Source organism: Pinus tabuliformis, chromosome 6 (genome assembly GCF_031772625.1).
Source record: "Pinus tabuliformis cultivar Carrire ecotype Pingquan chromosome 6, CPIR1, whole genome shotgun sequence".
Taxonomy (NCBI): Eukaryota; Viridiplantae; Streptophyta; class Pinopsida; order Pinales; family Pinaceae; genus Pinus; species Pinus tabuliformis.
The window spans coordinates 1799979963-1800005226 of NC_142292.1; the positions used below are offsets into that span (position 1 = coordinate 1799979963).

General features: G+C 39.6%; 1 protein-coding gene across 2 annotated transcripts in view; it reads left to right on the forward strand.

Moving 5' to 3' along the window:
* LOC149266226 (zinc finger CCCH domain-containing protein 8-like) overlaps positions 1 to 25264 on the forward strand; it is a 149290-nt gene that overhangs the window by 54628 nt on the left and 69398 nt on the right. The window contains exon 2 of one of the 2 annotated variants that reach the window (XM_089430174.1): positions 7987 to 8096. In XM_089430174.1, the coding sequence (XP_089286300.1) occupies positions 7987 to 8096 (110 nt within the window). Of the gene's footprint in view, positions 1 to 7926; positions 8097 to 25264 lie in introns of both variants that reach the window. The other variant, XM_089430171.1, reaches the window with a different exon arrangement.

The window sequence follows — 25264 nt, forward strand, 5'->3', positions numbered from 1 at the left end:
AGTTTTGTCCATTTCAGAGATAAGTTGGGAGTTGTACAAAATCCCTTCCTCGCTAAGAGGGAGTGTTGAAAATATTAGCGAGAAAGGTCTTCTTGACTTGTGCAAGCAGTCCTTCCTTTAGCATGCATGAGTTCGAGCAGATAGGACGAGTTTATGGTGACAGTTTGACTCATGCGCAAAGTCGGAGAGGCAGTTGAGTCGATCTCCAAGTGCTAGTTCAAGTTTGGAAGTGGACGAGTTAGAGAGCTTTAGTTTCAAATTGAGGAAGGACGAGTTAGAAGAGTCAGTTTGAATCAGTTACAAATCAATCACAAGTTCGAGTTCTAAATTTACACTTACCAGTTTTAGCATGATCAAATTGCATAAAAGGTGGACAAAGGCACCTTTGTAATCATTATTGTTGAGCACGAGTTTTGTGTGAGAGCTTGTTGTGGGAAGAGCGTATCAAGGAGTAGCCTATACACAGATTTGAGACAATTCCTTGTGGAAGTGCGCTACGAATTACGGGAAATTCCTAGCGAATAGGAGCCACTATTGCGCTATGAAATAGGAGATTTCCAATGCAAGGAAATAGGGTCTGGACAACGCAAGGATTTAGGAGGTGGGTCGAGTTTCTTGCAGGGAGGTTTCAAGCATAGTCCAAGCAGTGAGATAAGTCTATTCTCTATTGAAACATATTGCCTTGTAAAGAAATTGATTTGTCCAATTTCTGTCAATAAAATTCTACAACGAAGCAGAGGGTTTTCCTAGTTGGGTTCCCTAGAAAAATTACTATTTTATTGTGTGTGACTGCTTCCTTCTTTCTGGTTCTATCCTGCTGCAAATTTAAGTAGGGAAATTTTGTGTCTTGGTGCAACGAAATTGTTTTCAGATTTGTCATTCAAGCAGTGACAGAATTTCACGAGAATTCTACAGAGAGACACTTAAGTGAACTACAAGGGACTAGCCATGGTCCGACCAAGACAACAAGATATAGAGTCCAGAACAAGACACATGCCTAGGATAGCTAAACCAAAACCTCACATGGTTGTTAAAATGCTTTAACATGTGACATTGGGCTTACAATGGTAATGATAAATGTTGCAAAAGTTTTTATGTACCCTTGTTGAGATACCGGGTAATAGGTACTATTCACAAGACCCTGGATCATTGGCCCTTCTTGAGAGACAATGTTTCTGGAATCATTTTCAAGGCACATCTGCCAAGATGTCACTCATGGAAACTCTTGTCCGATCCACAATTCTATATGGTTATGAGGATTGGGGACCTAGTTCACTAGAAATCCAGTGCAAGCATACAATTCCTCAAGCATCATTCACGTAGTGTTTGGAGCTTAGCCCGTCCTCCTTGAGTTAGTGTTTGGTCTTGTTACTCTTCTACAATGTGTTCGCAACTTCGTGGATATAGTGAAGAGGCATGATTGATATCCATACTTGGTCTGTCATTCATTGAGTCCATTGCAGTGACTATTCCTTTGGCTTGATATCGATGTTTGTACACCAAAGTCTTAGATCTCTTTGCTTTAGTTGGTATTATAATAGACTAGCTTCCTCCATTCAGATACTCCCTGTGTTTGCTTGACCATCTCTTATGAACCAAACAGGAGATAAATAAAATCATTTGAGAGGATATCTACAAGAAATATGTTCAGGTCACTTGAACAAACCCTCTGGGTGTGTTATGTCCAAAGATGGATTTTTATGTTGAGCACTTCATGATGATAAGGGATGGACTCATTATTCGGCCCCATTACACATTTTGCCATTGGATGCATGCCCTTCGAATCCCATTAAGATAGTTCAAACTTGGCTCTCATGGAATGTAGATCGAGATTGACCACCAGATGATCGATCAGACAAGATTTACTAGTTGTGCCATCTCCAAGAGATTGAGATTGTGGAGCATTTCATATTTTGTTTCCCCATTTATTATGGGATTTGTGGGAGATTTCATTGCTTGTTAAGGGGGATCTAGACCCTATCTAGTTTCTTCCTATACTCTGATTAGAGATGTTTAGCCCTTTACATACAGGTGGCCATTAGACTTTGTTCCCACATTCTCTAGCCTCCTCATGGACCAGATCTTGTTTCGCAAATTATGTCCTTCTTTACATTGCTCCCATCAACTAGGGGCATCAGGAGATAGACTAATAGTAGCATTGGCTCAGACTCCAGATTGGTGTGGACTTGAGCGACCATTACCCTTACCCAAAGACCTCAGAGACATTGCCAAAACAAATCTCTTACTAGGAGGTAGTTAAGGTCCCTTGGATACCAGAGGTGTGTTACTTCTTTCTGAGCATAGCACGACGGAGACTCCAGATCTTCCCCTAGCTCTCCCATAAGGCACCATTCTATCTTGAGTTTTCTTCATTCAACAATGTGTGAGAAGCATTAAAAAAACACAATAAATTCATTTATTTTTCTAGTTTGTTAAAAGATATAAGCCAAAAACAACATCAAATAAGCTTATGGGCACATAATATGGAAAAAAACATTGATATATCTAATATAATGGATGACAAATGATACATGAAATTCAATACCAAATCTTGATAGATGTCTAATCAAGGACTCAATATTAGACAACCAATACACAATGACATTAGATATATATAATTGTATCTCATCATCATGAGTTATTTCCTATGAGAAATCTAGTAGCTAGCTATAAATTCCCTTCCCCCATCTATGAGAAATGGTAATGGTTTGTTTCCAACTACAAGGTCTTGCGTCATGCTTCAAATGGTGAGTTGTGGGTGTTTATGTATCAAATTGTATAGAAGGTGGTGCTAACATTGGCACATTATCCTCATTGTCAAGGTCGTTCTCTCATAATGGTTGTGGGTCATTCCTCCTTGCCCCATCTACTTGATGTTGTAGGGCTTTGCTATAGCTCCTCTCATTACCACTTAGGTGCCTGCTTTGTGATAGATATCTCGTACTTCACAATCTATTGAGACATTATCATATCATTTAGGACATTGGCCATATCATTTAGACATTGAAATGATAACTTGGATGAGGGTCATAATAAATTAAATGAGCCTTGAGGGCCATAGATATTTAAAAGGGTCAATAATAATAATAATTATAATTGCTAAGGTTGAACTTCTTGTGCTTCCAATTGTGCTCGCAACTTGAAGCGCTACAAGTTTGGATCAACACTTGAACAACAAATTTCCATAAAAGTGGTATTATAATTGCTCCATCTAAAGTGTACAAGAAATAAGAAAAAAATGATTTAAATTACATTTTATTACAATAGAAAATAGGAAATAAAGAAAACATAATTCAAATTTCAATTAAAACATGCATTTTTGATTCTAATTTCTAATGGCTTACTTGGCATTAATATCTTCTATTCATGGCATATCCTCTCGTGATTAATTGTCCCACGAGCTTCCTAATTAGGTACCATCCTCTAAAGATGTGTAAGGAACCCCATCGAAATCAAGATCATGAGCAAGCAAAACAAATGTCGAGGACAAGCACTACTACATGATGGGGTAGTGGAGCTTCATGGTCCATTGGTCATAAATCAAATCCCAGATCACCATATATTTTTCATGTCCATTGGTACTGCTACTTGCTCACATGTTTAGGTAACCCTACGAGAAATTTTTTTCCTATAAGGTAGTTTTCTAGCTAGCAACTCTTATCATGATGCATAAATAGCCACCCTCAAATGCCTCTCATCCACTCTTTAGTCAGTGCATTCATTCATCTAGCTTTCTCATTCGATGGGGGTTGTCATCAATTGGGAGGTACATTAACCATTCTTGTATTCACATATTTCATTTAATGTTTAAGGGAAATTCTAGTATGGATCACCGGTTGAATTAGATGACAAACTGGTATTGGTTGTATACTTGTTCCATTGTGTCACCTTGGTGGTTATCACTTGCCCTAGTCTAGTTTGACCTTCCTTAGGGCCTTACTTTCATTATCTAGGAGGGGCACAAATAGGAGGCTCTAATGATGATAACATTCCATGATATCCATACTTGACATTTATCAACATTCTCATACTCCGTTGCCCTATCTTTTGATTGCTTGTTGTCAATCTCTTGTGCTGGTTTATTGTTAGCCTTGTCCTGTGAGAAGAAGGGGTTGTATATACTCATGTTTGATGCAACTGTAAGAAAAGAAAGAGCATGAGCCATTGTTAAAATGGAAATGAATTTCAATGGATGTAAAGAAAGAAAAAGCCAAATTATAGCTTGAGCTCCACCCCCTCTTATTTAGCCACTCATCCCCAAGAGTATCCATACATATCACACCTATCAAAGTAAAATGAGTTCTCTATGAACATCTTAGTCATGATGAAACGATAAACTTCTCATCACAAGAGGGGATTATCTCATTATTAGATGATAATTAATGACACTTATTAAACAAGCTATCTAAAGAAAAAAAGAAGGCAAATATGGGGGGCTTGGAAAAGCAAAAGCGAGGAAGGTAACTCAAGCAATTCTAGGTGCGTCCTCTACAAAGGTGATTATGGAGGATGGCTTGATATAACCTAACATAAGATTATGACTCCATTTCAAGAAGTAAACCCCAATCCATAACACCTATCTTCAGAAAGGGTTGGCCTAGGAACTAGGGTTGGAAGCACATAATAAAGACATGTAATAACCTTTCCATGCATAAGCACGGTAGCTTCTATATAAATCATAACCTAGGAAGACATTTGAAGATGATGCTTGTGTGAAGTACTTTGATGCCTTTAACATTAAATATGGCCCACTTTGATACTCTTATGGTTCTTGCACCCATGATGTTGATCTCACTTGATTTTGTGAATATGTGTTAGATATTTGCTCCCATGTACAACCGCCATCTCTCGAGGGATTGTGTGATGCTTCTCTAACACTTTAGAGAGGACATCCAACCCCATTGGATGATGACACAGGGCACTTTGATAGCGGATGTTGGGAACTTATTGGGGAGCATTGACCTTGGGATGACTTGACACAGTTGATGACACCCTCACCTACCTCTAGGACCTTGGACGTTGTCCTTTAGAGCCAGGACCTTACCTTGAGAGCAGATGTACCCCAGAGATGATAGGACACGTCACACCCCTAGGTTGGCATTGCACCTACTTGGTTGATGTTGCCCTATTTTTGAGTATATTTGATGATGATGATGATGACATGGGACGCCTTTGGAGGGGGTGATACATTGTTCACCATGATGATGTAATTCTCTAGCCTTATGACATCCTCTTCTTGATGCTTGAAGGGATGACATGGGCACCCTTATGGGTGGCTTTGGGTTGAGGATGGCCCTGCTTGATGATTAGGCATCCATTTGATGAGGACACATGACTTTTGGGATGAGATGCACCCTTTGGACCCACATATCACACTTTGCATGGAGATACATACCTTTTGGAGGATGATGTCACCCTTGGAGGACGTTTTGCTCATGTGTTTGGGTTATTTTGAGGTATAATTCCATGTTATCATGTAATTTTGGCTATTTTTGCGGTTGGATTAATGAGCTAGTCATTTGTGTCATGGATTACTTGTATTTCAAGGTTTCTGAAGGCCAAATCAGAAGAAATTGACCTACTAGTCTTGTATAAATAGGAGGTCAATTCCTCTCATTCGTTCATTGTCACACTTGGATATCTTGCACTAGTAACTAGTCATTTACCTCTTGTGCACTATTATGGAGCATTAGTATAGCGAATTTCTCTTGGAGGTTTTTGCATGGATGGTTCTCTCTCTTGGATGATTATTGGTGATTCTTTGATGATATGTGCTATGTTAATGTAAGTTATCTTCTGCTATCTTTTTCTTGTTGATGAATTAGGGTTTAATGAAATTTTTGCCAAGGTTTTGTTGATGTTTTGTAGCTCCAAAATCTCCTTCCACAAGATTTTCATCAAGTTTCTCTTGAGGTGACTTAGGTTTAGCTCCCTCCCTTTCAATCTCCAAAGAAGATAGAGGGGTGCTAGGGTTAAAGAGTTGAAGGATAGAGGTTTGTCTCCCTCAATTTCCTTGAATCCACATCCATCTCTTTTCTTCCAAAGATTTTAGTTCTAGACTCGATAACTCTAGATTGAGGAAGACACTAGTCTTACCTCTTGTGCAAATCCTTAAAAAAACCCTAAATATTTTCTTCTTTTATTTGTTCCAAGGTAAATTAGGGTTTAATTAATAATTATAGAAAAATCAGCAATTTTCAACATTATTGCCTTCAATATCACTGACCTAGGGTTAGAATTTGTATGCATTTATTTGAAAAATAAAAAATATCATTTTACATGCGTTTTTTAGCCATAAATTAGAGCTGAGGTCTAGAGTTTATTGTGCTGTTATATTTGTTTTCCACCATGGAAAATTGCTGTAATTTATTATCTTTATCCTAGATTCTAGGGCTTTTTCTTATTGATGTTGTAAACTAATTGTTTGCTGCAATTTCTAGTTTTTAAACCCTCGTTTATGATAACCAAGTAGAATTTCGTGATTGTACGTGTTTAGAAACTTATCTGAGTCTCTCTTGGTCCACCTAAGCCTTTAGTGTAGGAATTTACAGGGTAGCTTCCATAGATTGAACAGCAAAGGACACCGCTCACAAACAGATCACAGATTAGTACACCGTATTCTTGACGTGGTTAAAACCCTCAAAGAGGGAAACAGTCCACGCCCTGAGCCAACACGGCCACTTCAGGGAATTTATGAATGTAAAAGAAAGAAAATTTACGTAAGCTTCTCTCATGAACAGTCACCTAACAAATGACCCTCCATGCTCTTTAAATAGAGATCATGGACCAATCGGGTGTTAAGCCACGGATCAAGTGTTGGTGATACCGAGTAGAGAATGAACCATCAGATCACTTCATGTCTAGAACATATCGTGACCGTCAGATTGTAAGTTACAAAAAGTACATACTAAAGAAACACACTTTACCTAACTATACACTAGACCAAGTTATACTTAATTATTTCCTATGTGTTGGAATATCCTAACATTTAGATTGAAGCATAGGGACCCTTGAACTCACTTTCTTGGAATTATACCTTCAACCACCTGAAACCCTAATTATTGGATTTTTATCCTAGTTGAAGTGTTGTTGTAGAACCTTTAGGGGGCATGTAGCCTGAGTGAAATTCCATATTGCCAAACTGGGTCTAAAATTTTGTGGTATATTGGCAGCGCATTATTCAACTTTGAACTACAAACATAGACAAAAGCAAACGAAAAAAATAAAATGAACACCAAAGAATGCTCGTAAAACACATACGGCTTGTAAGAAAAATAGACCTTTAAATCTGTCTATGAGCCATGAGAAAAAGATTGTAAAAAGCAAGCAACAAGCACTGTGAAAACCCTTGCATAAATCTGGAAAAGAAAACTAGTTAGAGGGTGGAATTTTATGAAATCCCTGGAGTCTGAAAACTGTAGGTAGATAGAAATAAATCCCCATATCAAGAAAAAAATATTTCATGGCGATGACAACGATTATTTGGTTCCTCTATGATCTACTGTTGATGATGATAAATCCTTCCTTTTCAATTCCCAACTGCCTTGAAGACAAACAACCCCATAAGGATTGGATTTTGCCACTTTATGAGTGATCTGCTGCTGCTTGGTGATTTTTGTGCCTCGTGCAATTTTGAGGAAATATCATGATTTTGAAGGAAAAACAGTGATTCTTCCCATTTCCCTAAAAACCGCAATTTGTGGGGTGCAATTTCTTGTTTGTTTTTTAGAATCGCAAATTATATGTATTTTTTATGTTCTACATTGTAGAAATTTTCCAGAAGCAAACTGTGTATTAGATTAACCCTGTCTGACTGTCTGACGTTTCGGGTGGACACTCCACCCATCATCAGGGACCAGAAAGCTAAAAGATGTTCTACATTGCTTATGAAATGCTTTTTTTGACAAGGCCGTATTTTTGATGCAGAAGCAATGCAGATGCCGTTGCAAGCAAGAGATTCTTCTAATTTGTCGGAAGCCTTTTCAGGGCCTTATCCGGAGCGGCCAGGTGTTGCTGACTGCGCATTTTATAACCGTACAGGCAGCTGTGCGTTTGGTTTGAATTGCCACTTCAATCATCCTCCCAATCGGAAACAGGTGATTCTATTTAAACATATGCTAACATTTCAACATACATTTGTGAAATGAAATCTTGATTGCCTTGGTAAATGATTAGATTGAAATTGTTGTGGCTCTGTAGTCGATACATTCATAGAATGTCAGGTAGCACAGAATTGCAAAAAGCTTTTCTTAATATTGCTAACTGCATAATCTGGCCTCAATTCGCTAATTACTGGCCAGTATACATACTAGCAGCTATTACAACTACAGTCCATCTTAATGTAGAGGGTCAACTTTTGAAAAGGATTTAAGAGGTTGAGATACTACAAACAATCTTAGAAGGAAGGCCTCAATGGTTAAAGGATTTAGAATTAAATATTGTCAGATGAACCTCTAGTGCATAGTCGGAAAATACTCCATTTTTTCGATAACCACGACTTTTCTTCATTTCTTGATGGAGCTGTATGTATATGGCATATTAGTACTTGACATCAAAACATTGACTAGAAAGATGCAACCTAGATTTGATTCATGTAAATTTTGTATTTTATTTAAGGTTTTCATTCATGAACATAGCAATCTTTTACCTTAAATTTTCCTTTCCCTTCTACAGTGTCTTAATGAGATGATTCAGATTTTGCATTTTCCTGTTTTGTATTCTACCTTACTTTCTGGTAGACTTTCAATACCTCTTTTCAATATTGTATTTTTAATCTACTCTAGTGGACTTTCAGCAGACAGACATTCCCTAATGGGCTCTTGAGTAGTTCTTGTCCACATTCTCAACCAGAAGACCTTTAGCTGGCAGACCTGCCCTAGTGAGGCTTTTGAGGAGTTTGTTCTCATTCTCAGCACAGATCTTTTTCCCAAACCCCCACTCAAGGAGACTAGTGTGTCATCACCAGTTTCTTTTTGGTGCCCACAAGTGAATGATGAGAGCCTTGGCAGATTATTTCCAGTTCCCTCCCAGGCCTTCACAGCCAGGTTTTCTCAGCCTTGGACTGCCCCCTGATGACATTGCTAGACAATGTCTTGGCTCCTCTGTTGTCGATGATACAAGGGGAATGTCTTCATGATCCTAGTTTATTTTCATCTCTATTTCTGCTTTGGAGCTTAATTGCTGGGGCTTCCTCTTCCCTGATTCAATATGCACCTACTTATTATGAGTGTTTTATCATGCTTTATCAAAGTGTATCTAGGCTCCAGGCTTATACTTTTGGCTAGATGTGTTTCCTGGACAAACCTGTCAAATCAAGGCCTAATTGACAAAACTCGATGACAAAGTTCTTGGGTGAATTGAGCAATAGACATATGAGTCACTTAAGATAATGGGGACTGCTACCCACCAAAAGTGGGTGACCCATAGGAGAAAATTGTTCTCTTCATCTCACAGCCAGCCAGCTAGCAGCACCATGATAGTCAGCATAAATACTATGCCAGAGTTCTCCACCCATTGCTCCAGTTAGGTCTCTCTCCCATCTGGGATTTCTTCTTGAAGGAAGATGGGTCATCTCTGGTGCTCTAACCATTCTTGCAATCATGTGCTTTCATTTAATGTGATGGACATATTGATATCGATCACCTGGGAAACTCAATGATTGATTGATCTCAATTGTATTTTTGTTCCGATACTTCACTTGGGACGTTAGTTTTTTACTCTAGTCTAATGGGACTTGTTGCCTCAAAATCTAGTAGGCCTCAGGAGAAGCCTCACAAGTCAAGAACTAGATTAAGATACAACAATGAGGTGGTTGCCACGATCACCTTAGCACCCCTCCTCCTGCTCTTTATTGGAATTTCACCACATGGGAGGTTTCCCAGTGTATATCACCCAAAAGGTATTCTAAGTCAATAGGTTCAAGGTGATGTAAGTGAAAGGCTTGATCAAGGTACTTATTTGGATCAGGGCTCAATTCATTATGTTAAGGAATAACATACCATAAAATAAGCCTAGGGTTTCAAGATATGATTCGATAAGAGAGCATATAGGCACACAAGCATAAGGAAAAGGTTTACTTTAAATGGTGTGATCAGCAATAGGGAATGGTGAACCCTCAACAAGCCCTAAGTTGAAGCCTCTTGCAGAACTACGATTTTATGAGGCCCTAAACTACCTAGAGTTTATGATGTCAGCCCTAATGAGGCAATTTCCATGCTGAACAAAGCTATATTTTGAGTTTGTGAGGTATAACAAGGTGAAATGATGCCAAATCAGCCCCAACGCTTCAATAGCTTAAGCCCTATTTGAATTCAGCCCTTGCTCTAGCCCTAGTAGCTTGCCTTGAAGGGCTGAAAAAGTGAGAGAGAGAAAAAAGTAAAAGTTTTCAAGAGTTTTGATCATCAATGGGATCAAAACGACTTTCCCTACTTGGGTGATGGAGTCTTAGGGATTTAAACCATAGAGATATCAAATTTTTGCATGGAGCAAGGGGAAAACCCTAGGTTTTGTTATATTTTCTACAAGGATGCACAATAGAAAAATATTTTTGTGATCTGATAATTACTTCTAATGATCTTCAATTAATTTTTCTTATGCCACTGATATCATTAAGCAATTATACACAAAAAATCTCAAGAGTAATGTAGCGAAAACAATAGAAACAATAAAGATTACAAAGAAACAACCATTCACAATAGAGACATCAAATTTTCCCTGGGAAACCCAAACTTGGGAGAAAATCCAACAACTTCTCTTCTAGGAGAAATTCTTCTTCAACAAGGTTTACAATAAAATATCTAGAAATTTGTGCCAAAAACCAAGTCCAAACTTTAGCCATTTCATCCTTTTTCTACTCCCACGTGTCTTCTATATAAGAGAGATGATGAGTGAGTGAGTCAAATGAAGTGTCACATCAAGTGTATATATACAAATCAAATGGGTGCATTTACCCTAAGGGACACACCCTTTCATGGGTGCATTTACCCTAAGGGACACACCCTTTACTCGTATTAAAGACCATAGCGAGAAATTACTCACTTAAATTAAGAAACTTAAAAATGATAAGCAATCATTGAAAAATAAATTAGAAGAATTCATCACGAAAGATGTATCGAAGTCGTCAGATGTAACCATCCAAATTGAAGGTAAGGGAACGAATACTAATCTAGTCAATATCACAACTCAAAAAGAGGACAAACCAGTTGAAGGAAAAACATATTCAAATGTTGTAGTTCAAATGATGAAAAATCCAAATGAAGATTCTATAACCAACCCAACAACATCAATATTTGAAGTAAATCAGGAAATTGTCACACACAAGATAAGGGAAAATCAAAGCACAAGAACTCTCTATCAACATCTCTGAATGACTAGAGCAGACAACTCAATCAATCTGCATATTTGTATCACTTAGATCAGAAACATTCATTCTTGTGATAAAAGTTCACACGAAGTATCTAGCGACTGCAAGATTCCACAAAAGATTGATTTAGGATGGTCAGATCCCTTCTTAGTTCGACACTAAGTTGCAGGAAACGTTGCAGAAGGGCCCGTTTCCGGCTGGAAATGAAACGGAAACAAGGAAACTCGTACCATATGGACTGGAAACGCGTTTCCGGCCGTATTGGCCCGTTTCTCATGGAGGAAACATGGCAAGTATGACCGGAAACACGTTTCTAGGTCGTACGACGGAGTTTTCACTTCTAAATTGACTTTTTCTTGTATTTTTTTTTAATTTTTTCGCTTCTAATTTTTTATTGGGCGACTAAAATATCTTCTAGATGCCTCTCAAGTTATAAAAAAGAGGATTTTTTTGAGTGGGGCAGCCTAATGTTCAAGCCTATGGCCCTAGTGTTGATATGCAGTTCATGGTAATGTTAAATTCTTAAAGTAAAAGTGACATTCTCCTTTACTTTTCATTTTCATCCTTTACTTAAATTTTTAACATTACCATGAAATGACTCAGGATGTTTGAGAGTGGTTTCGCCCTCATTGGATTTTATATGGAGAAAGTAGAATTTTAGATCTCACTCAAAATCTAGCAGACTTATCTGTTTTTCAGGATTTCAGGATTGGGGGGATTACAATGTTTCCATTGGATTTTGTCATGTACTAGGGTATCGAACTTGTATTTAATCAAGAGAACCAAGCCCTCTATGCAGGGGAGACTCCCAATAATTAAGAGCACGTAGGATACTAGGGTATGGAACTTGTATTTAAACAAGAGCACTAAGGTTGTTCGACTATGTAGGAGGAGACTCCCAATCAAGCACGAGACAAGAAATTAGAAATTTCTCGTAGCTGATTTTGGATATTGCTATTTTCATTATGTGATTATTCATGAGTAAATGTGATGTAAATTTAGAGACTTATAGTTTATGAATTGACAATTTAATCATAATGTAATAAATCAGAATGTATCATATATGCTTTATGATTTCACATATTTCTTAAATGTCCTAATATATATATATTGCGTTTCCCCATTTTCAAAATTTGGGGGGGGGGGTCACGTTTTGTACTTGTGCCCGTTTCGGAAACTCGTACCCATTTCCCCGTTTCGTGCAACTTAGGTTCGACAATTTTATTTATCACTCCAAGGATCATATCAACTTGTATCAACGAAGAAAATGGTTCCGAGACGAGAAGACATTCGAAACAGAAAAAAGAGATCAAGCCTTTTCATCAACAAGCTTTGAGGACAATGTTTTTTAGGAGGAAGACAATGTTATGAATAAAATATAGATATAAATAATAATAACACAACATAAATAATGATTAATTAGTTAATGAAGAGGTATGTCCCTAAGGACATGACCGTTCATAAAGGGACACCTGCCTAGGGTATATAAGCAGGCCCTCAATTTCATTTGTAACATCATTTTTATTCATACGTTTTAATATATATGCTTGTATCTTCAATGGAGATCTTCATATTCCAAGTCTTCTGGAGTGTTTAACCTGCTATAACGAACCTTGTTCGTTACATTGGTATTAGATCATTCCTCTGAGTATATGAACTTTGTTCGTTACAAATTTCAATAGAAGTTCTCATTGTTTTGAGCGGAAATCTGATTTTATTCACTGATATTATCTGTGTAGCATTGTTTTTGAGCATATTTGATTGGTTTGGACTATGTTGTTCATAGGGTTGACACAATTTTGTGATTTCAAAGGAAATCCCATTAGTAAAATATTCTAGTCTCAATTTTCATACCTAGAAAGTAAAAATACGGATGCAACTAATGAACAAGAACCCATGGCAAATAGTAAAAGAGAATAGACAACCACCTATACATAAAAATAAGTGGATGGAATGGTAAAGTAGATATGATAAAGCCAAAGTCATTTGTTGGCCTTGCCCTTTCAGATTCAAAGTTACATCACGTTGATTTAGAAAATCATCTAAGGAAATCTTGGATAGTTGGAATAAGATGTTTGGAGCAGAAGCATTGAGTGCAAAGTTTTCTTTGAAGCTTCAGTTATTTAGATTCAAGATGCTTGTTGAAGTCCAATGTCTAACGACATAAGCAATATCAGATCTCTCTTCAGATAGCTAGAAGACGTCAAAGCTATGGTGGAGGAAGAGGATACCAATGCCATCTTGTTAAAACACTGTTATTCTAAATACAACACTGTTATTTTTACTCCCAGTCAAATGTTTTTGCAAACTCTCGGAGACATGATTGCTATTTTCTGAGCTGAAGTAAAGAGAACCATTGCAGGTGACAGCAAAGGATGATTTTCAACTTGAGACTAAATTATCCTCAAGATACAGTCTTAGCAGATCAATTAAAGATAAAGGGGAAGAGGAATATTATTATCACAAGAAAATGGGTCACACGAATTGAAATTGTAGATTTCCATTCGATGATGTTCTCAAGGGAAGGCTCAAGGAAAAACCATATGTAGCTAATATAGCCATTGTGGAAGATCCACCATATGCAAATATTTGTGATGACCCTACTGAAGAAGTGACATTTTATCGATTTTAAGAGGCTTGTACTTTGAAGACAGGAAGGGATCTAATGTAATATTGATCAGCATTGATGGCTGCCTTAGATAGTTTAGAATTATGTGTATCTTGGGAATAATACATTTATGAGTGTTGTGAGATAAGTAGATGGAGCATTCTGGATGCGATTCATCATGGATGGTTGTCCAATAATTTGGAAGATTTGTAATTCGGGAGTTCAGGGAAGTGGAATCCAAGAACTTGAGAAGTGTTAACTCCCGAGCCACACCTCTATGACAGTTATGAGGTAGCTTGATGGAGCTATATATGGTCCAAGAACAGTTTTCCAAAGAAGATTCAAGTCACTTTTGCAGAATGTTTGTTTTTAATATAGTAGTTTTTAGTTAGTCTGTTTTATCTTCGATTCGAATATTTTTATTTTAGTATTGTAAGCCTTAAGAGGGGGTGTTAAGATATAAGACTTATGTTTGTAATAAAGTCACTTTGTGACTTCAGGTTATTATTTATGCTTTTTTTTTGTGCAAAGCGGTCTATCCCACATTCATAAGTGGAAATAATTTCCCTGATGGGCAATCATATATAAAGAGGTTAACTTCATTGCAGCAAACATACTAGTCATTCATAATATTGAAGTTTGTTATTGTAATCTCTCTAATGCTTAGTGGTATAAACCTAAATATGGTTTTCACACTAAGCATGATCTAGCTTGTTTATGTAATAGAGATTAGGTAGATCAAAGAGCTAGTATTCCAAGAGAGGTGGTGTCAATAGACAACATTTCAACACTTGAGCACAACTGAGCATAGCTCGACATTCATAGAAGTGTAAGAATACCTCCAGGGGAGAGGTGGGGAGATTTAGTATTGTAGTTCAAAAGAACTGCAGATGGGCATGATCGTTTAGGAGTCCAGCTCTTGGATCAATACCTTGCTACGGGAGCCCATATCAGAAGTAGCAGGATGGACCAGGGTCAGTTGGCGCATAGGAGTGTTAGAGTGACAGTTGCAGTGGCTAGGAGCGCTAGAGTCTGAGCAACGCAGAGCTAGTGTTGGCAGCGGTGCAGTTAGCACATAGTAGAGTCAACAATAATACAGTGGCTTTAGTGACAACACAGAGACTAGCAACAGTCATAACCCCAGCAGAAGATGCATCACACTGAACACCTTTGGTTAAGTATTTGGGATGCTTTTCCATTGTTGCAGCAACAACAACAGTAGGAGAGGGTTACAATATTGGCAGTGGCAAGGCTAGCAGCAACACAGATGCAACATTTGCGCAATAGTTGGTCGACAGTGATGTCAGACATCAATGGCGCAGAGGGAGATGTTACAGAGAAGGGTGATGCTTCATCAGCCATTACTAGAGCATATTCCTCACTAAGAGGGAGTGTTGATTTCTGGTAGCACCAGATGTGCTCTAAGCCTCAAAATTTGTAGGGAGGCTAGGACACATGTATTTCAGAATACCCAGAAATCGTTTTGGGAAATTCCACCCAGAAAAGGTTTTATTAAAATAATTAATTATTTTTAATGGATGCCAAGTTCAAACTTAGGAAATTAAAATAATTAAAGGGTATTAATAAAATTGAGGGCGAAACTTCTAGAAGAAGACGAGGATCAAGCCAAAATGATTTGAGCCGTTGATTAAAATCTAACTTGGGTTGTTGGTTACTCACCAAGAAGATTATAATAGGGACTTGATGATGTTACCACTCAAACTAGCAGGGGACCTAAAAGGGGTTCCTAAGAGGGCAACTGCTAGGTTAAGGGAAATGGTGGAGGAATCCCTAGGTTAAGTCTCCTTGGTCTTTACGAAATTTCACTGATGGGAGGAATCCCGGTAGTGTAGGGGTCTCTTGTAAAGTATACGTCAATGGGTAGGTGGAAAGTGACCCTGGAAACTCTTTCCCAAGGATGGAGTGAAGAATGGAACTTGCTTTCTCTATAAGCAAGGGACTTGGTCCTCCAGTGGGACCACACGGGGCCAAGTGGACCCAGTCCAGGTTTGGGGATAGAATGTAGCTACTAGCAACCAATGATGTTCTTATCCTAGACGAGGTGAAGGAAAGGATCAAACAAGAATATTTACTTCAAAAGGTTGGATTGATCTTGTTGAGGTCTAGCCTTGGGGATGCTTAGGCAAAATTCGATCCTAGAGCTAGGGCTTGGGATTCCTTGAGATTCCACCGTTAGAATTGCCTCAAATTTGGAGGAGAGGGAGGGGACTCACCAGCTCAGTAGCCTGTAGGAGATTGAAAATTTTCCTTGGGTCAATTCCCAGGAAATTGACGTCGTAGGTGACCTTTGAAAAAGTGGTAAAAGGTGAAAAGTGTGAAGGAGATGACTGTCCTTTTTTAGGGATCAATGCCTAATTCACTTGGGGATATGGAGTCAAGGATGATGATGAGTAAGAACTTGGTTTCTTGATCAAGGGGCCCAGAAAGTCAACTTCATCCAATTTTGAGAGAAATAAAAGAAAAGTGACCTTCAAGCATTTATACTTCAAAGAAAACGATGCAAGCCTATCGAGACAAATAATCTCTAGGCCATTTCATTCATATAACATTGGACTATACATTAAATTAGCTAAAACATGCTCAATCCCACATTTCCATTATGCAACAACTAGCCCTAATTTTAGCAATGTGCAGTAACAAGAATAACAACATCAAGATTTACTTACAACGTTATAGAGTATATCCAAACAACATTTCGTTTACAAGACAAAGCTCCAAGAAAAGATAAATAGCCCAAATCCATAAGTCAAAATTCATCCATCTCCCAAAAATATCCTCCAAGGAAAAGGTGCGAAGTTCTCTATGATTAGAGAGAGCCCAAATCAAGTGATGATCCAAATGAATATATCTAACATCAATATATAGCCTCCTAAGGTGTTCAAATTAGGCGTATGGACCTACATTAACCTCTAATGATAAAATAATGTGCAAATAAAACCCCTATTGGTGACAAGCCCACCAAACTAGCTCACAAGTGTAAAAATAAGCCTCACAAGGGGCCAAATGATAATATGTACGTGTCGTAATACCCTCCAAGGGCTTCAATAATATCCTGAAGTGCCATATTGAGGAATAAATTCCTCGGAATATGATGGATAAGGGGGTGACCCTTTGTTCTCCAAGTAGTAGACTTGTGGTGCTCCAAGTCGGTCTGAGGGCACATAAATGACCCCATGGGTGTCCATATGAATCAGAGATGCCTGTAGATCCTCTGCAAGGGTCGAAGTGGTGGAATGAATGCTGCCATGACATCGTACAAATCCTGGGACACCTGTCAAGAGTGTGGGGCTCCTGTGGGGGCCATCTGGGCATAATGTACCAAGCATATCACCATCATCCTAAAAGTGGATCTCTAGTAGTTTATGAGCATCCATGAAGATCCGTGGGGTGTTGTTTGCTGTTGTGGAGGCCAATGACTCTCTATGCATACCCTACATGTGCCAATGTAGACGTCTTGGGGTTAGAATCCCATATAGGGAAACTAAACCCAAATAGAAACCACCCGCAATCTTGCATAAGATCCAATGTGTCCCCTAGGCTTCCAGTACAACCAGTCATTAAAATAGTCGGGTAAAAGAGCTTACAAATCATGGATAACAAAGTGGACACTTCATAATGGTATGCCTTTCTGTAGTGGGCTTTGGCATGTGCTAGTGTCTCTAAGCTCCAAAGGGGGTTAGCCAAGTACCTTATTAGGTGGTTTTAGCCCTTAAAGGTGATAGTATTTCCAAGGTACTTCCCTCTAATGGGGGTGGCAAGTGACAAATAAGTGAGATGGAATAGGGAATGAAAGGGGTAGCCTTGGGCCACATAGTGGGGCATAGGGGTAGCTTGATAAGGGGAAGCCCACACCTGGGTATGTAATGTATAGGAGGCAAAAATCGTGGTACATGAGGTGCCTTGACCTTGATTTTTTCCACCCTTCTTTATATACCTTTTGCCTTTTATGAATTATTGTTAATTAATTGCTTGGGGGCCAAAGGACAAGAGCTTGATGTGTAAGATATAATATTGATTACCCACTTTAAGTGGGCAGTTCATTGACCTCCAGGGTGATGGCCATGGATTTGTGTAGAGCTCATGTAATGGCTTTTTCCCATGTGATAATTATTTTTGTCCCGACCATCTTTTGCATTTTGTGGTACAATTTCTTGTTATATGTGGCCAATTATACTGTTCACTTTTTCTTTTAATTGCTTCAACCTCCGGGGCATCATTCTAGGGTCGACCCAAGGTGGGGGCAAGGGGATAGGGAGGCTAGACGTATGTGGACCCAAAATGGAAATGTGGACCCAAGTGGGAGAAAAGATGAATGGGAGTATAGTGAGTGGAAAGGAAGTAATATGTGCGGGTAAGGGAGCGAGACCACGTACCAAAAGTCAGGGTTTCCCAAGTAGTACCACCCTAGAACCAAATGGTCAATAAAGGAGATCCCACAGGACTAAGATCCAAGAGTAGCAACCAAAAGAGATCAAAGGAACAAGAGCACAAACTAAGCCCACTCTTTCTGCCAAATCCCCCCATCAATCTATACCCAGAAGTATCCATGATAAGTAAACATAATACTCAATTACCAAATGATCAGACATACTTTTAGATTTGGGAGGCCCACCTTCAAACATACGTTCAATACAGGTGGGTGAAGGACCTACATGGCTGGCTTAGGTGGCAGAGAAATGGCACAATGAGCTAGTAGGAGGCATCAAGGGGCTGCCAACTGAGGCTCATCATGGCGAAAAAAATTCTCTCGGGGATATCACCCACAAAGTGGTGGGTAACTTCTGGCTCCAATCGGGACGTGATCTCTCGAAGAAGTGGACGAGGGTACTCGAACGGGATGCACGAGAACTCCGACAATCTCTTGGTCACCGTAGACCTATTATCTGCACATGTTAAAGATCAAAGCCATGTGGGCAACATGTTTTTCACAGTATCTGATGATCACCCATGCTTGATGTTAGCCCATAAACCAATATTATATGCAATTTTTATTTTTTATTTGTATATATATGTAATCTAATCTATCATGAGAAACATCATATGCAGTTAGTTCTAATGGAAAAATCATCATGTAATGCATCCTACCCTAACATGGATGTGATAATGCTAATGCTGAGTGTAATAATAAAGCTATCGCAAACAACATATCATCATATCAATATACATATGCCTGCCAGTATGACTGCTCATGTAGCAAATCCCAGAGTGAACGAAAACCCAAACACATGGAGGATACTGTGGGCGGGGGGTGGGAAAATATGATGCTCACACATGGATGACTATTTGAGAAGAGGTGAGGAGAGGATGTGATCTATTCCGTGAGATCTTCTCTTGCAACTAGACTATAGAGATGTCAACAACAAAGCTCATAAAATTTTGATGGATGGCAACCTCTGGCATATCACTTCCACCTTTGTCCTTATTATTCACGTCATGGCTTATGGCCTTGATTGGGTTATGATTAGTGGGAAAGGGAGGCCAACAAGATGGAGGAACACAAGTAGGTTGCACATGATGATTACACTGGAGAGGAGAGACTATGGAGTGATCAAAAACTTGAGGGTGCATCCAAGGAGGAAAAGTATAATTGATGAAGGGATTTTCCTTGATACTGTACTTGGGCAAGGGGAAGGGCTCACAGTTACTTGACATCATATGACCAGAAGTGAGGGAATCACTTGACGAAGACTCAATATGATGACCAATAGGAAAAAGGGAGAAATAAATATTGTATTCGACAAGTTGTGCTTTCTCAAAGTTATAATCTAAAGGCTCAAGTGATTTGAACATATTATCATACTCAGGAGAAGTGGGAACCTTATCAATTCCCTTAGTATCGAAGATCGAGTCTTTTTTAAAAGGAAAGTTGATCACTTCCAATTGCCCCTCTTTATGCAAAGGAAAATGAAGATTCCCCTTCCCAAGGGTATCAATGGGTATGTCATCATAAATAGTGCCTGAGGGGAAGGGAAGACCAATCTCATCCTCATCCTCCTTGTCGGTGTCATAAATGGGGAGCACAAACAACTTGAGGACCAACAATTTCCGATTTCCCCTTTTCAATGTGGAAATAATCTTCAATGTCATCTTCCAAGGGGATAATGGGATCATCTCTCTCAAGGTTTTCCAAAGAAGATTTGTCGAGAGTAATATCCTTGAGAAAGGTAGGGTTGGTCTCAATTTCACTTCCCATAAATTCATCCTTCCCAGCACATGCGTCCTCAAAATCATCATTTTCATTATGTGGACCCAAGGGGGACTCGTTTTCTTGCTCATTACCCAGATTCTCAATGTCGATGATGTTCGATGAAAGCTTCCTCTTGAATGCTTAATGTAGGGTGTACTTGAAAATGTCTAAGAAAGCCCTCAACGAACTCTTCAATAGATGAAATGCTTCTAGGTTTGTGATCATGCAACCATGAGTTATGACCTCCGAGCGACCCCATGAACAACAACATAAGGACATCTTGGTGGACAACCTTCTCTCTTGAAGCATGTGCATTAAAAATTTCTACGTGGTTAGTTGTGGAGAGTGGATCACCATCAAACATGAGCATACCATGTAGCATCCTTCCCACAACATGATTAGGATGACTAGGGATGCTAGCAATGTCCAAAGCAGGTAATTAATGAAAGAATGACAACCTATTTGAGGTATACATGAAATACATGTAGGAGTTGCCAAGGTGAAATTAAAGATGCCTAGAAAATTGCTTACTTCACCTCCAAGCATCGACGGTAAAGTTCAATGAAGAACCAGGGCTTCGTTCTTCCAATGGAGTCGCCAATAATGATATGTCAATATGTCGTATGGGGAAAAAACACACGTTTCGTGTCCCTGGCAACGGTGCCAGAAATGTTACCACTCAAACTAGCAGGGGACCTAAAAGGGGTTCCTAAGAGGGCAATTGCTAGGTTAAGGGCAACGGTGGAGGTTTAACCCACTGTCACCACAATTAAGTCCCCCTGCTCTTTACAGAATTTCACCGATGGGAGGAGTCCCGGTAGTGTAGGGATCACTTGTAAAGTATATGTCAATGGATAGGTGGAAAGTGACCCTGGAAACCCTTTCCCAAGGATAGAGTGAAGAATGGAACTTGCTTTCTCTATAAGCAAGGGACTTGGTCCTCCAGGGGTAAGGGGTGAGGACTGGAGTGTTGAGGGAGAAGGAATATGCTTATAGACGAGGTTCTCAATCCCTATAATCCTTGGGAAATTTGGATTCCCAAATGGTTCTTGACAAATAATCTTTTTGAGAAGTGGGACCACACGGGGCCAAGTGGACCCAGTCTAGGTTTGGGGATAGAATGTAGCAACCAATGATGTTCCTATCCTAGACGAGGCGAAGGAAAGGATGAAACAATAATATTTACTTCAAAAGGTTGGATTGATCCTGTTGAGGTAGCCTTGGGGATGCCTAGGCAAAATTCGATCCTAGAGCTAGGGCTTGGGATTCCCAGAGATTCCACTGTTAGAATTGCCTCAAATTTGGAGGAGAGGGAGGGGACTCACCAGCTCAGTAGCCTGTAGGAGATTGAAATTTTTCCTTGGGTCAATTCCCAGGAAATTGATGTCGTAGGTGACCTTTGAAGGCTAGACCTTGGAAAAAGTGGTAAAAGATGAAAAAGGTGATAGAGATGACCACCCTTTTTTAGGGATCAATGCCTAATTCACTTGGGGATATGGAGTCAAGGAGGCCCAGAAAGTCAACTTCATCTAATGTTGAGAGAGAAAAGAAAAGTGATCTTCAAGCATTTATACTTCAAAGAAAATGATGCGAGCCTATTGAGACAAATAATCTCTAGGACATTTCATTCATATAACATTGGACCATACATTAAATTAGCTAAAACATGCTCAATCCCACATTTCGATTATGCAACAACTAGCCCTAATTTTAGCAATATGCAACAACAAGAATAACAACATCAAGATTTACTTACAACGTTATAGAGTATATCCAGCTAACATTTCGTTTACAAGACAAAGCTCCAAGACAAGATAAATAACCCAAATCCATACGTCAAAATTCATTCATCTCTCAAAAATATCCTCCAAGGAAAAGGTTTGAAGTTCTCTATGATTAGAGAGATCCCAAATCAAGTGATGATCCAAATGAATGTATATAACATCAATATATGGCCTCCTAAGGAGTTCGAATTAGCCTATGGACCTACATTAGCGGCTAATGATAAAATAATGTGCAAATAAAACCCCTATTGGTGCCAAGCCCACCAAAATAGCTCACCAGTGTAAAAATAAGCCTCACAAGGGGCCAAATAATAATATGTACGTGTCGTAATGCCCTCCAAAGGCTTCAATAATATCCTGAAGTGCCATATTGAGGAATAAATTCCTCAGAATATGATGGACATGGGGTGCTCCTTGTTCTCCAAGTAGTAGGCCTTTGGTGCTCCAAGTGGGTCTGAGGGCACATAAATGACCCCATGGGTCTCCATATGAATCAGAGATGCCTGTAGATCCTCTGTAAGGGTCCAAATGGTGGAACAAATGCTACTGTGTCATCGTATAAGTCTTGGGACACCTGTCAAGAGTGTCTGGCTCTTGTGGGTGCCATTTGGGCATAATGTGCCAAACATATCAATATCATCCCAAAATTGGATCGCTAGTAGTCTCTAAGCATCTATGAAGATCCGTGGAGTGTTGTCTGCTGCTGTGGAGGCCCATGGCTCTCTATGCACACCCTACATGTGCCAATGTAGACCTCTGGGGGTTAGGATCCCATATAGGGAAACCAAACCCAAATGGAAACCACTTGCAATCCTGCATAAGATCCAATGTGTCCCCTAGGCTTCCAGTACAACCAGTCATTAAAATAATCAGGTAAAAGAGCTTACAAATCATGGATAACAAAGTGGGTACTTCATAATGGCATGCCCTTCCGTAGTGGGCTTTGGCATGTGCTAGTGTCTCCAAGCTCCAAAGGGGGTTAGCCAAGTACCTTATTAGGTGGTTTCAACCCTTAAAGGGGATAGTATGTCCAAGGTACATCCCTCTAATGGGGGTGGCAAGTGACAAATAAGTGAGATGGAATAGGGAATGAGAGGGGCAGTCCTGGGCCACATAGTGGGGCATAGGGGTAGCTAGATAAGGGGAAGCCCACACCTGGGTATGTAATGTATAGGAGGGAGCAATCGTGGTACATGAGGTGCCTCGACCTTGATTTTTTCCACCTTTCTTTATATACCTTTTGCCTTTTATGAATTTTCTTTAATTATCTGCTCTGTGCTCAAAGGACAAGAGCATGATGTGTAAGATATCGCAGTGATTACTCCCTTTAGGTAGGGTGGTTCATTTCTCTCTAGGGGTTGGGACAATCATGGGTTCCTGAATGATAGAGGAGGCTTATCTAGGGCCTATGGAACCGGGGTGATGGCCATGGATTGGGGTAGAGCTCACATAAAGGTTTTTTCCCACGTGATAATTACTTTTGTCTCGGACATCTTTTGCATTTTGTGGTACAATTTCCTGTTAAATGTGGCCAATTATGCTTTTCACTTTTCCTTTTAATTGCTTCAACCTTCAAGGCATCATTCTAGGCCCAACCCAAGGTGGGGGCAAGGGGATAGGGAGGTAGACTATATGTGGACCCAAAATGGAAATGTGGACCCAAGCGGGAGAAAAGATGAATGGGGGTATAATAAGTGGAAAGGGAGTAATATGTGCGGGAAAGGTAGCGGGAGAAAAGATGAATGGGGGTATAATAAGTGGAAAGGGAGTAATATGTGCGGGAAAGGTAGCGGGACCACACACCCAATGTCAGGGTTTCCCAAGTAGTACCACCATAGAACCAAATGGTCAATAAAGGAGATCCCATGGGACTAAGATCCAAGGGTAGCAACCAAAAGAGATTAAGGGGACAAGAGCACAAAGTAAGTCAACTCTTTCCGCCAAATCCCCCCATCAATCGATACCCAGAAGTATCCATGATAAGTAAACTCAATTCTCAATTAACAAATGAACATACATACCTTTAGATTTGGGAGGCCCACCTTCAAACATACGATCAATACAGGTGGGTGTGGGACCACATGGCTGGCTCAGGTGGCAGATAAATGGCACAACGAGCTAGTAGGAGGCATCAAGGGGCTGCTGGCTGCCGGTTGAGGCTCATCTTGGAGAAAAAATTCTCTTGGGGATATCACGCACAAAGTGGTAGGTAATAGGCATTTGGAAGAAACGTCGAGTTATCAAGAGATCGATTTTTGAAGAGAACAACACAACAGTGGCCAGAGGAGTGATCGAAGTAATTTCTTCCAGTGAGGGGCAGGGATAGTTTTCCGAGGAAGGTTTCTTGATCCGGGGATACATCAAAGAGGAGGCAGAGAGAGATCCAGAAGAGGCAGCGTAGAGCCACGCTGGGGAGCGTAGAGCCACGCTGAGGCAGCGCAAAGCCTGAGAGGAGATTCGAAATTTGTTGGAGGATCAAGTTCTAGAGCCAAGAGTTGGGGTGTGGGACCGGGAAGGCTGAAAGTCGAAGTTCCAAAGGCAAATCGATTAGCAAGAAGGGTGACGTAGAGCCTAGTAGCTATGACGCTGAGCTGCGTAGGTTGACGCAGAGGTAGCATAGAAGTAGTGTGGGGCTTGCCATCCAGAGTCTGGTTCAGTATTGAATCTCCAGTGATAGTGTGAGGTATCTCTCACTCATCTCTCTGTAAGTCAGATTCTTTGTATTGGATAGCCAGTAAGGCACCCAAAGATTTTAATTAATACAAACCCTTAGCTGCGGCACCAGTTTTCCCACATTGGGTTTTTCTAGGGACATTGGTCCAAAAACAACGGTGTCACTTGTTTGTGTTATTTCTTTCTTGCTCAGATTTTTGTTTCCGCATATTATTTAAGTTGTGAAGGCTGCAGTGGTATTTATTTCGATGTTTACTGTATAATACTATAAATAACTTGATTCAATAGGAGATATAATCAGTTGCTGTAGTAGTGATTCAGAGATTCTCGAATTTTCACAATTTTTTTCAGGATTTCAGAATTGGAGGGATTGCAATGTTTCCATTGGATTTTGTCATGTACTAGGGTATGGAATCTGTATTTAATCAAGAGCACAAAGCCCTTTATGAGGGGGAGACTCCCAATAATCAAGAGCACCTAGGGTACTAGGGTATGGAACTTGTATTTAATCAGGTGCACCAAGGTCGTTCGACTATGTAATAGGAGATTCTCAATAAAGCACGAGACAAGAAATTAGAAATCTCTTATGGTAAGAGGGTCAAGCAGTAGATAATAGATTTACTTGGCTT